The sequence below is a fragment of the Camellia sinensis genome, chromosome 3, assembly GCF_055761805.1.
Source record: "Camellia sinensis isolate YWXY chromosome 3, ASM5576180v1, whole genome shotgun sequence".
In the NCBI taxonomy this organism is placed as follows: domain Eukaryota; kingdom Viridiplantae; phylum Streptophyta; class Magnoliopsida; order Ericales; family Theaceae; genus Camellia; species Camellia sinensis.
The window spans coordinates 150,253,665-150,269,139 of record NC_138963.1 but is presented as its reverse complement, the minus strand read 5'-3'; the positions used below and the strand labels follow the sequence as shown (position 1 = coordinate 150,269,139).

The 15,475-nt window shown below is 37.9% G+C and overlaps 2 protein-coding genes across 6 annotated transcripts in view; one reads left to right on the top strand and one right to left on the bottom strand.

Moving 5' to 3' along the window:
• LOC114281079 (cyclin-A1-4) overlaps window positions 1-15,475 on the bottom strand; it is a 155,039-nt gene that overhangs the window by 128,087 nt on the left and 11,477 nt on the right. For 3 of the 5 annotated variants that reach the window (XM_082921126.1, XM_028223521.2, XM_028223525.2), the window contains one exon: window positions 14,990-15,445. The exons of 1 other annotated variant lie outside the window; for it this stretch is intronic. In XM_082921126.1, the coding sequence (XP_082777252.1) occupies window positions 15,374-15,445 (72 nt within the window). In that variant the 3' untranslated portion in view covers window positions 14,990-15,373. Of the gene's footprint in view, window positions 1-14,989; window positions 15,446-15,475 lie in introns of those variants that run through there. One more of the 5 variants, XM_028223522.2, reaches the window with a different exon arrangement.
• Window positions 11,609-14,321, top strand: LOC114280593 (DPP6 N-terminal domain-like protein). The gene has a single exon (XM_028222982.2). The coding sequence runs from the start codon at window positions 11,891-11,893 to the stop codon at window positions 14,069-14,071; it is 2,181 nt and encodes a 726-aa protein (XP_028078783.2). The 5' UTR covers window positions 11,609-11,890; the 3' UTR covers window positions 14,072-14,321.

The following is a 15,475-nucleotide window of genomic DNA, read 5'->3' as shown; positions in this document are numbered from 1 at the left end:
GTATAATCTTCCTCCATGGTTGACCAATAATAGCCTTGCTTGAGGATCTTTCTAGCTAGCATCACACCATTCATGTGCGCTCCACACTCTTCCCCATGAATGGCCTCCATGAGACGCTTTGACTCCTCTTCTTCAACGCAGAGCTTATGCATTCCCAGATTGCCTCTCTTGTACCACGTATTCCCACAGATGATGAACTGAACGGCCAGGTGCCGTATTCCCTGTTTATCCTTGGCATTTGCCCCTCATAGATACGCATCCTTCTCTAGAAAGTTCCAAATTTCGTAATACCAGGGGTTCTTATCTTGAATTTCATCTATTGTGGATCTTAACTCCAAATGGTATGTCTACCATGAAGGATAGAGTTACTAGCGCATCAGCAAACCGGTTGTTCTCTCTCAGCAAATGTGTAAATGTCAATTTTTCAAACCTTGGAATCAGAATGTCCAAGGTCTGATGATAAACCTTCATTTTATCTTCCTTGACCTTCCAGTCTCCATTGGCTTGAGAAACAACTAGATTTGAGTCTCCACTGACGTCTAACCTTATTGCCCCTAGTCCTAGGACAGCTTCCAATCTAGTGATACACACCTCGTATTCTGCTTCATTGTTGGACACTTTGAACCAAAGTTTGAAGGCTAGGAGTATATGGGAATCATCGGGTCCTATCAGCAACACACATATCCCATAACCGTACTAACTAGTTGCTCCGTCAAAGTACATTGTCTATGTCTGCTCTTCTACCTGCAGAATCTCCTCATTTGGGAATAGGTACTCCACTGCTTCATCTCCTTCTACTGGGTGGCTTTCCAGAAATTCTACTACTGATCTCCCTTTGATAGACTTGCGATTGACGTACTTGAGGTCAAACTCGAAGAGAAGAAACAATCAACAAGCAAGCCTACATGCAACTCATCATCGAATACATTGGGCTTTTGGGGTGGAGCTATGACTTTGTTGTCGATGAGATCTTGAATCTCATAACGTTGGCGGAAGCACCAGTCCGTTTCGTGGCCATGCTATTTGGTGGGATTGTGCTTTAATGGAAGAAGGTCGGGAAGTGGTCGAGGTTCTAGGGGTTTTAGATGTCCTTTTTTTATTAGCACCTGCATAGCTCGAGATAGAGTCATATAGAGCTTGTTGAAAGTTCTACCCGGAGGTCGGGTAAGGTTAGAAGTTTGTGGGCCCATGTTGGCAAAAGGATCGACAGTTTTGGTTGTGGTAACAACACTTACTTCTGACGGCCTTATAGCTATACTACCCCTAGTAGCATTGGAATTGTGAACAAAAGGCCTCTTAGCCGGCTCCTTGTCATCAGTGATGATCCCCTGCTTCATTGCATCTTCGATTTGAAACCCCATTTCATGAAGTTCCTTAAATGTGAACAAGGGGAGAACAAATATTTTCTGCAGCAGCTTGCTATGAAGGTTCCGAATAACCATTCTGATTTGGTCTTTCTCTGACGGCCAAGTGGTCATCATCGATGCCTTGGCCTTCCATCTAGTTATGAACTCTGAGAAACCTTCTTTGGCTCCTAACGCGTTGTTTCAAGATCACGAGTTGTGACCTCGATCTGCGTGTTGTAGGAGTATTTAGCAATAAAGGACTTGGCCAATTCTTTCTAGTTTTATTTCACAGAATCCTCTAACTTAGCGTACCAGATGGCAGTTATACCCGATAGAGTTTGGCCAAAGAGCGATAACTTCTGCAATTTGGTCAAACCCAATGGTCGGAGAATATCATAAAACAGCCATAGATGTACCATTGGGTCCCTAACGCCATTAAAATTGTCTATATGCTACATTTTGAACCGTCCCGACAAAGTAATTGCAGATTCGGTGTACCCATCCTCTATATTTGGAATGGAGTTAACCCCCTGTGCCTTTTTGAACAGTTTTTCCAACTTGTTGACTTTAAGCATGGTTGGGTCCACCTTGAATTCAAAAGGTGCCTCAGTTTAGTAAATTGGGGCTCTAGATGCTTGTGCTGGAATGGGATCTGCCTGGACGGGAAAAGCTGGAACACCCTCAGCTTGTGGATCTTGAGTTGTAGCAGTATTGGCAGCAATACTAGGGGTGAGGATAGTCACATTATGTGTGTGTGATGCAGAAGCCGTAGCTGGCTATTGTTAGAACCTGTTTGTGACCTCAGCTTGACAGGTCATGTTGTGTTAGAGTAAATCGACTGACTACTGCAGGCGGCATAGTAATTTTTCCAAATCAGATGGTAGATATTAAGCCATTCTGAGAGTAGATGGCTGTGCTTGAGGTGAACTGAATGTAGGTGAGCTGAGGGATGATTGCTGAAAGAACTAAATTGGCAAACTTTGCCTGACCCTTCTTTGCCGTACAACTAGTGATAGTGAGACACACACTGGTTGTCCCCAAACAAGATCTCCGACCTTACAAAGTCTTCCGACATGGGTCTAGAGTACTTGGGGGATATCAGAACTTTCTGAAGCTATTGTTTTAGTCTACCTAGCAAAAGAAATAAAGAAAGAGCAACAAAATCAGAAATAGAACAACACCTCAGCTAAGATGTCATTAGAACAGGCATGATCAAAACTGCAAGACTGTACTCCCCACAGAATTTTGCCCCAAAACAGATATCAACTGTACCACTGATATGAAGCATTCCTGTACAGTTTCACTGTAAAGCACATACCAGATAAAGAGAGTCAAAACACCCCTATGAGGGGTAGGGTTACCTAGTCCTAGATTTTGACATGGTCTACGGTTTTACGACTTCAAGCAAGTAGTTTCACAAAATCCTACATACGGGTGAGCATCATGTCCTAAGTTGGAACAACCACTATGGCTTTACTATATGCAACTAGGTTGATTGGTCAAAAGGGGTACTTCGGCAAGATTACTTAATATACCTCTCATACCTAATACCGAGAAGTGAAAGGAGGATCAAACAGTACAACAGTAATCCAAATCCGAGGGTTTGTGTTTCCAACATGGAAGAGCCCACAACTAGCCAGCCTTTTGGCAAGCTTTTTAAGCAAGCCTCTGGCAAGCCGTCCAAGAATAGCAAATGGAAAACACAGTAACTTTAATGCACCAATGCAAATGCAATGCAAAGAACATATATCTGTAAATAAAATTTCACATCATCAAGTCCAAGTCAAGTTCTCTAAACACCAAACAGAGTTGCCAGAAACTGTAGCTGGCTTTTCATGCTCCTTGGAGGGGTTAGTCTCCTTGGATACGATAGCCCTACAATTCAGACTCCCGTGGTTCTGAATCTGGTTTCACAAGTGCAATTTGAAACAAAAAAAAAACACAAATGAAAGTTCAAATCTGGAAAATTTTTGGAAAATCGATTTACAATCAGAAATGTCAAAAATGGACTGCATTGCCAGATTTCAAAGTCGCCACCTAAATATTTTGGATAAATTTAGGAAACTTGTGAATCGTGCCAGAGGCCACTTGTCTATCATAACCAAAGTGTCTCGACTCGGGAACTTAGGTATGAGAAGGGAAGCTCATGAATTGAGCACTCTACTTACTCGATCAAAGATCGGCCTCTACTAATCATGATGTGATTTTTATATATATTATATGCTCTTGTTTTGATTATTAATGCTAACTTACTATGTGAGGCACACAAGTATAGACTACTTCACCCATTTTGGAATGGTTTGATGTTATGTTTGTTTGAAAAAAGTTTTGAATATGTACTGCTTGAAAAAGTCTGCTCATATATGCACTAATCAAATCATCCCAATTCAAACGAACTAGCCTTCATCCACAGGCATTCAAGAGGTATATCAAATAAGCACTTAGCCTCATGGTAATATGCTTGATATGGCAACACTAACATACATGCAATATGCTAAAGCGAGAAATACTCACCTAGTACTCCGAGGCAATCCAAAGGAAATAAAACAATTAGAAAAATGCATGCTCAACTATGCAAGTGACTAATGCAACACATACAAAATGCAACTATCAGATTCGGTTTCTTTACATGACCTGTGGCTCAACTCAAAGCATGTGACAACGCGCATATTCAAGTAAGTAAGAAGCGACAACAATATTAGAATGATGAACCGAACCTGATGCATGAAAAAATAAATATTTACGCATGGTAATGATATGAAACCAAAATATGATACTATATAAAACCATCATAAGCAAGTAAATAAAAGGGAGACAACATGGAGATTAGAAGACATACATAATATTACAAGTATGCCCTCATACAAGAGGTTTCGAATGAATGTCCTACTTTGCTAAATATTATAACACCGAATAAATGAAAAAGCTAAATTAACTAATTATTACAAATCCGAATTAAGCTAACTACTTAATTACAACATATTAATTTTAAAGCACTAAATTAATGGGACGGGAGGCGAGGAGCCGCGCACACACAAATGAGAACATTCTCTCGGAAACCTCTCTATTTGTTGCCAGATTCTGTTCTATTTTGCGGTCAGAAAATTATTCTATTTTTGCTTCAGCTTCAGCTTCTGCTTTATTCTGCAAGAAAAATACCATTGCTTGTACAACAAGATAGCCAGCCGGCCTTGGAAAGTGGTTGGCCGGACAGAAAGGTTGCCTGCTAGTCGGCCACTATTTTTGGATTCTACCCTGCTACCACAAAATTGAAACAGAGCAAAAACAAAATGTTTCTAGGAGATGTTTATCCTTCTTGTCTCTCTCTATCATGAAGTTGATCAAGGGAGGAGTAGATTTGATTCAAAAATCATCAATCGTCGCAAGTTTGTTGCTTGATGATCTATGAACCGATAGGACAAAAGCTCAATAAATGGAAATGAAAGACCAACAATACCTCCTTCCTATCATGGAGTTACCTCAAGGAAAATGGTGGACATTGCTTCTTGAATCATTGAACATCACTATGAGTATGTAATGATTTGAGACGCAATAGGTTCAATATAACGTCCGATTGAACCTAAGTCAATTTTATTACCTTTTTTTACATTACCATGCCATTTTCTTATCTTTTCTTCATTTTGTCCAAAAATGATAACTAAGTCCACTAAATGCGGAAAAAAAAAATGATAAAGAGATGTGTTAAACAAAAAGTTGTGCTTAACATGAGAGAGATGTAATGCCTTGGTAATGAACCTTCGAAGAAATTTAACCATTTAATATGGAAAGTCTCTTTCTGATGCCTTAAGCAACAACCTAGTGTTTGAGACAACTCTTAATTGAAGAAAGTAAAGAAATGAGGGAGATTGTAGAAATGATTATGTATAAGTGATCATGACAACTATGAATATTTAAATGAAAATTATGTAAAGAAAGCTATCAACTCAAATAGATTGGTGTCTATGGCCTAAACAACCAAATCTATGAGGACTTACAACAATACAAGCATGGTATTCAAAGAATATATTAAATAAACACACTAAACAACCCCTAAACTAAGAAAAACAATGCTGAAATTAGTTTAGAAAGGTAGAAAAAGTAAGCAAAAATGGAAGAGAATAAAGCTAGTAAGCAAGCCTGAGGAAGAGTGGCTAACCCCTCCACTTTTTGGACTTTAAAATCACATATTTTAGCCTCTGAAAACTCTGGAAATCAGTAGCTAAAAGAAAAGAAACAAGTGGAAAGACAAGGATATAAGCTATGGGATAAGGTTCAAGAAATTGTGGTTAACCTCTCCACCTTTGGTAGCTTTTAAATCACAAGTTTCAGCACTTGAAAACAGTCCAAAACAGTGTATAAAAAAGAATAAAAGAGTAGTGTAAAAAAGAGAAAAGATGGCAAAAGCTATACCTCTTGAAGAGAGGATGTTCTTTGGTTCACAAACCACAAATTGATCACCCTCAAGAGCTGAAATTTTGACTTAATAACTTCAGCAAGAAACCTCAAAATTTTGGTTTAGGAAGTATATGTATAGTGTATGTATATTACAAGATAGAGAGGGAGAGTGTTTGGCAGGTTTTTGTGTCTTGGTAAAATTTTCTAACCTAAGACCATGAGGGGTGGTCACCTATTTATAGAAAAATAGGTTCCTCTGTTGGAAATATATGTATTGAGCTAGCTGGTGCAAGGCATGCACATGGGGAGACAACTGGTAACAAAATATCTGCTGGCCGCTAGACATGGCTGACCAGCCAATAAAAATTGGCTTGCTGACCACCTTTTGGCCAGCAAGCCTCTGAGTGGTCACGCTAGAAAAAATTAGGTTGTAGTCCAAAGGAGGTACAAGATTTGGGCTCTGAAGCTTGAAAATCGAAGCTTTTTCTTGAAGAAATTGAATAATTTGAACAACGTAACAATTCATCATTGAGTGTTCACCATGACGTGTCCAAGTCTTAAGGGTGATCAAAAATAGGGTGTCTACACGAGCTTTACTGTTAGTACCGGCAAAAATGACAAACTGATATTGCTTATATAGCTTACTTGCAAACACGTACCTAGGGATTCCCAGAATTGTATCCACTGGCCTGTTTTCTATTGTAAAGGAAATGATTTCATGAATTGTAATATAACCTGACATTGTATGGTTTTGGAAAGAGATATAAAATGTTTTGGCACGAGCATTGCATACGCATTCACCTTAGGACTTTGTTAAGATTCATACATTGTGATAAAATATCTCTACTGGGTTTTGGCTCACCCTATGTGAAAAACCATTTTCAGGCGCTGATGATATGCCCCCGCCAAAGCAGTAGCTTGGGAGGATTTAGAGCCAAGAGCTTCTCTTTTTGTTATTGTTGTATTTATTTTGTACAAGCCTAAGGCTTTATTTTTATTGAGTTTAAACTCTCTTTTGTTGTAACCAAATATCATCTTGGAAAGTTGTAACCATTAGGGTATTTACATATCTAATTAACTTATCTTATGTATTATTAGTTTGTGGCACATGCTATAGATTCAGGGTTATGGCTTATGAATGTATCATTGTATGTGTTACCTTTTGTAAAATGGAATCATATGGAAAAAAGATAATTACTTTGGCATATGTTGTTATTAAATTAATATTATGAGAAGGTTTTATTGTTATATTGTTTTTTTTGGCGTTACAGTGACTGCTCGAGCGGTCAAGTGGTTGCTTGAGTGGAGATGTGAGATTCCCAATATTTTCACTGTAGACCTACAAAACTTCTGAGAGATTGCATTCACTGCTCGAGCGGTGAAATGCTCGCTCGAGCGGTCCGTTTGGGATCAACACTTTAAAAAGTCATTTTTGGGTTACTTTTCCTCACTCCTTGTAGATTCTCTCTCTCTCTCTCTCTCTCCCCTCTCTCTTTTCAGCAATTGTTGAGCTCCAAGCTCTTTAAACCTTGGATTTCATCTCCTTAGAGTGAGAATCTCACCCTATTTCCTTATACAAAAATGAAAAGCATGAAGAGGGCTTCCTATTAATCTAAGCAGATCGTGTTTTCATCGACATTGGATTTTCAAGTCTCCTTCTCTCCTTGCTAGAGGTAGGGATTGCTTGCTTCTATTCAATATTTTCGTATAGATAGATGACTGGTTGTTTCTATTGCATAAAACCTTGTGTTGAAAGGGATTTTTTTCAAAAACATGTAGACAAATGTTAAGGTTTCTAACACAAAAGAATTAACTTATGATTTAAAGTTGATTATGGAAGTTTTGAGCTATTGAAATATGATTATGTATTTTAGAGTGAAAAGCCCTAATTTTTGTCCAAACCCTAGTTTTGAATTTTATTTAAACATGGAGTATTATTCAATTGGCCTTAAATTCTTGAAATTGATTTGATGGTTAGTTGAATTGAGTATGAATGTTGATCATTAGATGTCGTGAGAACAATCCTTGCAGGATATGTTCCTGATATAGTAATCGATGATGGAAATTTGTGTTACGAACTATGGAAAGTGTATAATACAAAATGATTAATTGAAATGAAAAGAGTTGATATTGAGGTGTGGGGAACATTGTGGAAAAATAAGTCACATTTGTTTATAAAGGAGAAACTTTACTTTGGTTCTTAAATTGAAATGAAAAATTAATGGGTTAAAGTTTAGAAAGATGGTTCGTTTTCTTTCGGCTTATGACTGGTAAAGCGTAGAGCATGATAAATGTTCTGCATTCCTTCCGAAGTAGCGCTTAATAAAGCGTGTGGACTGTTGGGCTATATGGAGGTTCTGTTTTTTTTTTTCCAGTTAGCCACCGGTAAAGTGTCGCATTTGAGATAGGTTCTAGCTTTCCTTTCAAAGTAGCTCCCGATAAACTGTGTTGGTAAGGCTTGGTGAAGCCAGTTGTTGGCATGTGAATATTGTTGAGAATTCTTGTGACAATTCCATTATGTGATTGTGATAATTATTAGATGTAGATTTAAAGCGTGTAATGTGGAATATGTTGTTAATGAGTTGACTCTTATAATCCAATTTTGCAAAATGTGTTGTGGTGTGTATGTGTTTGGTGTTTTGTGAGTATTGGTGAGGTGACGAGTTGTGGCGTAATTTATGGGTGTGTAATATGAATTAGAAGTAGTAAATGATTAGTCAGCTTAAAACCTTTATCTAAGGAAACAAAATTTAAGGAAATCATTCGAATGAATTTTGATAATATAAAAAGTTAACAAAAGAGGTGTCTATGAAATGTCAAGTGGCATTTTGTGAAAAGAGTATCTATTTATGTAATCTATTTTGCACATAACAGAACACATTATATATATATATATATATATCATTTGATAGCATTCATGATCACATTTATATATATATATATATATATATATATCATTTGATAGCATTCATGATCACATTTATCTATTGATTATTATTGTTGAGAATTACTGTAGATCCCTACTGGATCTCGTGTTCATCCCATGTTGTTTAACCATTTTTCAGGGAGGGAGCTGGGTACAATAATTGGAAGATTAAGAAGTTATTTATTATGTTATGAGTCTGTCTTATGTAAATTGTGAATGAAAGATTAAAAGATAGTGGTATTGAGGTGGTTCTTTCTATGTAATTATTTATTTGAAATCTTTTATGTAAGTTTTTTTGGCATGTACTGTGAATATTGTTGTGAATATTTTTAATATTATAATATTTATGCAAAAGTAAATCTCATTTATTCTATTTAGCTTGTGTTACGTCTATAACTATTATTGGAAATGGACTTTTATAAGGAAATTTGGTAAATTATCCAAGTAATAAAATTTGGGACGTGACGAAAACATAACACTGAAATTTCAACACTCCTGCATATATTTCAAAATAAAGAAACTAATGAATTACAGCTTCTATATATAGAAAGACAAACTCAATAAACAATCAAAATAAAAGCAAATACAAAATTAGGATCATAATTTCAATCAAATTGGATAACTCAAGCAAGCTCAATTTCCTCGAATCAATCAAGACAACGATGAAACCATAATTTTTCATGATCATCTCGAATTCACTAATCAAAAAATCATTTAACATTGTGAATCGACCAATACAACATTATATATATGCAAATATACACTCTCAAGTACATACATACATACATGGTATATATACATACATAATGTGTGCAAGTAAAAGCTATCTGTTGAAATTTATCTCTTCACAAATTCTATATGTTCATAATATGATGCTGGGGCATGCGACTGTGACTGAGCTATCTAGGATTTTGAGACTCTTTCACACATCAGTCTCTGTCTCTGTCTCTATCTCTATCTCTGTCTTTCTCCGCGTGAAATGATTCTCTTTTGATTGGCTCTATGTAAATGGTTGATATATATAAGAGTAGTTTAGTCATTGTGATAAAATATGTTCTTACGGACATACTAATTTCGCACTTGAATATTTGAACAATAAAATTTTTAATTAAAACTTTTGAACAAAACACTCAAAATTAAATAAGGTCTTATCATGAATTTAATACTAATGTTAAAAAAATTAAATAAAAAACATATAACAGTGGAAAAATGAGCGGTAGCTCGAAATTTAGAGCCCGAATTTGGCTAGAAACAAAAAAGAGAGAGAGAAGGAGAAAAGAGGAAGAGATGGAGAGGGAGAGGGAGAGGGAGAGAAAGAGAGAAGCAGAGGGGAAGAGAGAGAGAGAGAGAGAGAGAAGACGATCGTCGCCCAACCGCTGATCGTCGCCCCGTCCAGCCGCCGATCCGCCGATCGTCGCCCAGCCCAGCCCCGCCCCGCCGCAGTCTCCGACTGCCGTCGCCCCGCCTCCGCCTCCTCCTCCTCCTCCTTCCTCCTCCTACTTTCTTCCTTCTTCTTTCTGGTCTTCATTCTTCTTCTGCAAAAACAAAAGATATAGAGAAGATGAAGAAGATGGAGTTGAAAATAAAAAAAAATAAAAAAAAAACGACGTCATTTTAATCCCTCAAACAACAGTCGAACCACAACTTTTGAGTTACGAATCTAAACCAATAACAGTGCTCATGTATCTTTTTATCCTTTAAACCGACGTGACAAGGTACAATAATTTGATTTGCGTGCAAAAAGAAAAAGAAAAAAAAAAGGTACAATAATTTGATAGGAAGTTGAGATGAGAGTCCATAAATAAAGAGAGGCCAAGAAAATTAAGAGACACAAAATGAAAAATATTCCCAAAACTCTAGATAAAGCTCGATTCCCCACCACCACCCAACCACATTAATCACTATCGGGACATATATATCCACATCCTCATACACGTCATCCCTTACCACACAACACAACCCTCTCTCGAAAAATCGTTAGGGGTAATTTGAAATTTTGCTAAAAAGTCTATTTTTTTTATTTATTTTTATTTTTGTATACAAAAAAAACAACTTTTTTAGCTAAAAAAAATTATTAAAAAGTTTAAAAAATTAAAAAATTAATTTTTTTCCAATTTTTTAAAACATCACTAAGTTTAATTTTGGAATGTTACATATGCATATGCTTATATCTACTTCAATTATAATTTATCATATTCATTTATATTCGTTAATCACTTAACATAAATTCATAAAATTTATTTTTTTTATCAATCACAATATCATTAAAACACCACACCACACCACAATTCTCAAAACCAACCAATAACTTCTCTCTCTACGTCAAAAAATCGATTATGACAGAGATATCAGAGCAGAAACAATGAAACCCATGAACAAGCCTCTCTGTTTCCTCTTTTTTTTTGATAACTGAGTGTCCGGGCCAGCTTTCGCGCACCTCGACTAATCTCAGGACCCTGAAGTTAACGACCGGGCAAACCTCCAGTGGCCCCAAGGTGTGACTCGAACTCGAGACCTGTGGATTTTATCCTCCAAACTTTACCGCTCGGCCACTTGCCTTGGGGTTCCTCTCTGTTTCCTCTTCTTCATCATCAATCTCCTCCTATCCTATACTTGGGCAGCAGACCATGAATCCCTAAGCACCCGCACCAGCATAGTATTCACCACATATATCTTCATATAGATAATGATAGAGAGTTTTAAAAATAAAATTTTAAATTAAACTCTATTTATGTGATAATAAAAAAAAATTTAAAACATCACATCAATAACAGACTTTCTATAAAACTCTCAAACATTTTTTATATCCACATCCTCATACACGTCATCCCTTACCACGCAACACAACCCAACCCTCTCTCAAAAAATTATTAGTTTAATTTTGGAACGTCACGTACTTATATCTACATCAATTATAATTTACTATATATTTTTTTATATTCATTAATTATTTAACATAAATTTATAAATTTTATTTTTTTTAACGATCATAATATCTTTAAGCAAATGGTTTTAAATGATATAAATACATATATTTTTTAATTTTTTATAAAAAATAAAAATAAAAAAATAATGCAATTAAAAAAAATAAAAAAAAATTAATTATTTAAGAGAGGCTAAACCACCACAAAAACAACCCTCCCGATTCCCAAAACCAACCAATAATTTCTCCCCTCTCTCTCTCTCTCTCAGCCTCAAAAATGGATTCAACACACATTAGTAGATGACTGAGAGAGATATCAGAGCAGAAACAATGAAATCCATGAACAAGCCTCTCTGTTTCTTCTTCTTCATCATCATCAATCTCCTCCTATCCTATACTTGGGCAGCAGACCATGAATCCCTAAGCACTCGCACCAGCATAGTATTCGCTACATTCGGTCGATCAAGCTATGCCTTCGACATCTACACTCTCCCAATACAACAACCCAACTCTACTCAATTCAACCCCCCCATCGAATTCCAGATCACCGATGGTCACTCCGTCAACTACAACGGTCACTTTCCCTCTCCATCATCGACCTCCACTCTCCTCTCTCTCACCTCAACAACCACCCCATCATCACCACCTCCCCTCCTCCTCATCTACGTCACCGAACGCAACGGATCATCGTCCCTATTCCTCGACGCACTCTATTACGACGGTCCCGATATCACCAGAAAAAGATCTACCCTCCAAATCCCAACTAGGGTTCAAGTACCTCTTCTGATCACCAATCAACCATCCAACGGCCTGATTTCCATGAAAGATAAACCCAGTTTGGTGGGTGATTACTTAATTTACGTTTCGACTCACGAGGACTCGGGCGTGCCGAGGACGAGTTGGGCTGCTGTCTACTCGACTCAGCTCAAAACCGGGTTGACTCGGAGACTGACGCCTTATGGGGTGGCTGATTTTAGCCCCGCCGTGTCGCCGTCGGGGGTTTGGACGGCGGTGGCGTCTTCCGGAGAGAGAGGATGGAGGGGTGAGGTGGAAGAGCTTGACACTGATGTTTATGTGTTCAGGACTGAAGACGGATCGGACCGAGTCAAGGTGGTGGATCACGGTGGGTGGCCGAGTTGGGCTGACGATTCGACTCTGTACTTTCACCGGAGGAGTGAGGATGGGTGGTGGAGTGTTTACAGAGCGAGTCTTCCTAAAGATATGGTGCAAATTAGTGTTGACTCGGTTGTGACTCAACGAGTCACCCCACCGGGTCTTCACGCCTTCACTCCTGCGGCTTCGGTGGCTAACAAGAACTTCATTGCTGTGGCAACGAGACGACCCGATTCAGAGTTTCGCCACATAGAACTCTTCGACGTCGTTTCTAAAGAGTTCACTGAGGTTACCCGGCCCGTTTCGCCAAATTATCACCATTTAAACCCGTTTATCTCACCCGATTCGACACTAGTCGGATACCATAGATGTAGAGGGAGCGACAATGGAAGAAAAGGTAACAACTTGTTACTCGAAAACATTCAAAGCCCATTACCCGAAATCTCTCTATTTCGGATTGATGGGTCATTTCCTTCTTTCTCACCCACGGGTGACCGTATCGCTTACGTGAAGTTCCCGGGACTCTACGTGGTGAAACGGGATGGGTCGGGCCTGCGTCAGGTATTTACCGGAACTGCCTTTGCGACTGCTTGGGATCCGACAAGGAAGGGAGTGGTGTACACAAGTGTGGGTCCCACATTTGAGTCAGAGAGCACGAAAGTTGATGTAATCTCTATTAATGTTGATGATGACGAAGAATCAAGTTACAAAAAACTGACCACGGGTGGTGAAAACAATGCATTTCCATCTCCTTCACCCGATGGGAAGTGGCTTGTGTTTCGATCGGGTAGGTCGGGTCACAAGAACTTATATATAATGGATGCGCTTGATGGAGAGAAGGGTGGGCTCTACAGGCTTACAGAGGGCCTATGGACGGACACGATGTGCAATTGGTCCCCTGATGGTGATTGGATCGTTTTTGCATCGGATCGGGAAAAGCCCGGTTCAGGGAGTTTTGAATTATACATGGTTCACCCAAATGGGACTGGGCTGAAGAAGTTGGTCCATAGCGGGTCTAGTGGGCGGGCCAACCACCCGTGGTTCAGCCCGGATGGAAAAACTATTGTGTTTACCACAGACTATGCTGGGGTGTCGGCTGAACCAATCTCGAACCCACATCAGTATCAACCCTACGGCAGTATCTTCACCATCAGCACGGACGGTTCTGGGATAAGGAGATTGACTCATAACTCATTTGAGGATGGAACCCCAGCTTGGGGACCCAAATTCATGAAGCCCGTTGATGTAGAGCACCGAACTGATGGACCACAATGCTCCTTTGATGATTGTCACTGGCTAAGTAAATTTCCGAACCATAGTGTAGAGTTTGCACCCTATGTCTCAATGAAGGTTCAATGTGGTCAGTGAATTGGGATTTGGCACAAGAGGCTTCTGTTCTATTTTATTTGTTTTCGTGTAGGACCACTACACATCTTCAGAAGTTGGGCAAGTTGGCCGCCTTGTTGTACTGTAATGTAGTTAGTTATATGTTGTAAATGGGGGTAGAGAGAGAGAGAGTATTGTCTGTAAATATTCATATATATAAATAAATGGAGCCAGAGAGAGTATTCTGTAAATATTCATATAAATAAATAAATGGAGCCAATGTTTATAGTCACTCTCAAAATGGCCTTTTTTTTATTATTAATATTTTTTTTTTAGAACATCTCCAACGGTGAATCAAACCTGATATAAAATCACTTTTTGGAACTCCAGTGGTTTCAACAAATTGGTATCAAAATGAAAATTCACCAAAAAATTCATCAAAGTGAGAACAAAGGACAGATTTCACCACTTTTTGAAACTCCAATGGTTTCAGCAAATTGGTATCAAAATGAAAATTCACCAAAAAATTCATCAAAGTGAGAACAAAGGACAGATTTCACTACTTTACTGTTCGTGACCGTTGAAGAAGACCAACCGGTCGACCGGTTCCCTTTCAAATAGGTAAGTTTAAACCGGTCAAAAGGTTCAAGCAGGTAAAAAAAAATAAAAATTTTTGCTTTACCGGTCAACCCTCTCATTTTGATGAACATTTGGAGGAAAAAATATCAAATTGAAAAAATTAATTTTTTTTAACTCAAATTTAATGAAAATTTTGATTCACCGTTGAAGATAGTCTTAGGGTCAATTGCTATATGAATTCAAATATTATTATTAAATACGCTCATTTAATGAACAACTTTAATGTAATTCTATTTTATTCTTAAAAAAAAAAAAAAAAAAAAAAATCAATCACATACACTAATATTAAATTTATAATAATCACTACAGCCCCATCTAGTAGCATATTTATCAGTGATTCGGGTACAAAAAAATTTCAGTGAATCATTTGCTTGAAACGTAGAGTAACAGCTTCAAACATCACAAGAGCTTTAAACTGAAGAACTTTAACCTTGAAAAGAAACTACAATGTGCATGTTGAGCATTGGGGTAAATTAAAAAAATTCTAATCGACAAAACCAGATGTACAAGGCTATGACCACAGTAAATTTATGACCAAGAGAATTAAAATGAGAAGCCACCTGACTCTCCAAAAGTAGGCACAAAGCTCCACATTAGATATAAGATGCGGGCAAAAAATGAATTCTTACATCCAAAGAAAACAAGCTGTCAAAGGCAAATTACTTCCAACTCTATCCAACAGAACATTTGAACAAAACCGGATGTCTAGTCGCTGAGGTCAATAAAGAACTCCTGAGGTATTGAGGAAGGGCAGTTCTTCTTTGCAACAAATTTGTACTGATGCAAAGAAGTGTGTCAGTATCAATG

Bases quoted from the DNA above. Each gene is read 5' to 3' on its own strand.
- LOC114280593 (XM_028222982.2), top strand. From the start codon at position 11,891: ATGACTGAGAGAGATATCAGAGCAGAAACAATGAAATCCATGAACAAG.